We start from the raw sequence: 627 nt of genomic DNA, 5'->3' as shown, positions 1-627 counted from the left end.
GCCTCCCAGCCACAGCCCAGGAACCCAAAGCGGTTTCCACGTGAAACACCTAAACACAGCCCCTAAGCCCAAGGTCCGCTACAGTGAGGGCCCGGATCAAAGGCGAATGAGAAGGCAGCGCCCCCTTCTGCTCCCACCCCCTCCACGTCGGCAGCATCCAATCGCTTTTCTCTGTCGCGCGATACGCGCCTGGGATTGGCCGAGAGCGGGACCGGCGCGGGACCAGCGCGCACGGGCCGAGCGCGGCGACTTGTCCGTCATGTGCGGCCGCCCGGCCTCCCCGCCTCGCTGCGCGCCTGGCGGGGCTGGGGGGCGGGGCCCGGCAGCTGCTGCGCCTGCGTGGTGGGCGTTCTCGGGGAGCAGCTGCCGCCGCCGCCGCCACCGCCGCCGCGTTCGGGTGTAGAATTTGGACTCCCCGCGCCTAGCTAACAATGAAGCAGAGTTCGAACGTGCCGGCTTTCCTCAGTAAGCTGTGGACGCTGGTGGAGGAGGCCCACACCAACGAGTTCATCACCTGGAGCCAGGTACGCCGCGGGCGCGGCGGCCTCCGAAGCCCCTGACTAACCGCCGCCTCCCTCGCGCTCTCCCGCGGGCTTGTCTCCCGCGGCCTGCGGCGCGACGCCGGCT

The 627-nt window shown here is 70.2% G+C and overlaps 1 protein-coding gene across 2 annotated transcripts in view; it reads left to right on the top strand.

The window, feature by feature from the left end:
• The first annotated feature begins 337 nt into the window (after positions 1–337).
• The window catches only part of HSF2 (heat shock transcription factor 2), a 33202-nt gene continuing 32912 nt past the window's right edge, over positions 338–627 (top strand). For both annotated transcript variants that reach the window (XM_046677276.1, XM_046677275.1), the window contains exon 1: positions 338–524. In XM_046677276.1, coding sequence (XP_046533232.1) covers positions 432–524 — 93 coding nt within the window. In that variant the 5' untranslated portion in view covers positions 338–431. The remainder of the gene's footprint in view (positions 525–627) is intronic.

This window comes from Equus quagga, chromosome 11 (assembly GCF_021613505.1).
Source record: "Equus quagga isolate Etosha38 chromosome 11, UCLA_HA_Equagga_1.0, whole genome shotgun sequence".
NCBI classification, from domain to species: Eukaryota; Metazoa; Chordata; class Mammalia; order Perissodactyla; family Equidae; genus Equus; species Equus quagga.
Note: the sequence above shows the minus strand (reverse complement) of the source record. Positions and strands in the feature narration are given on the sequence as shown.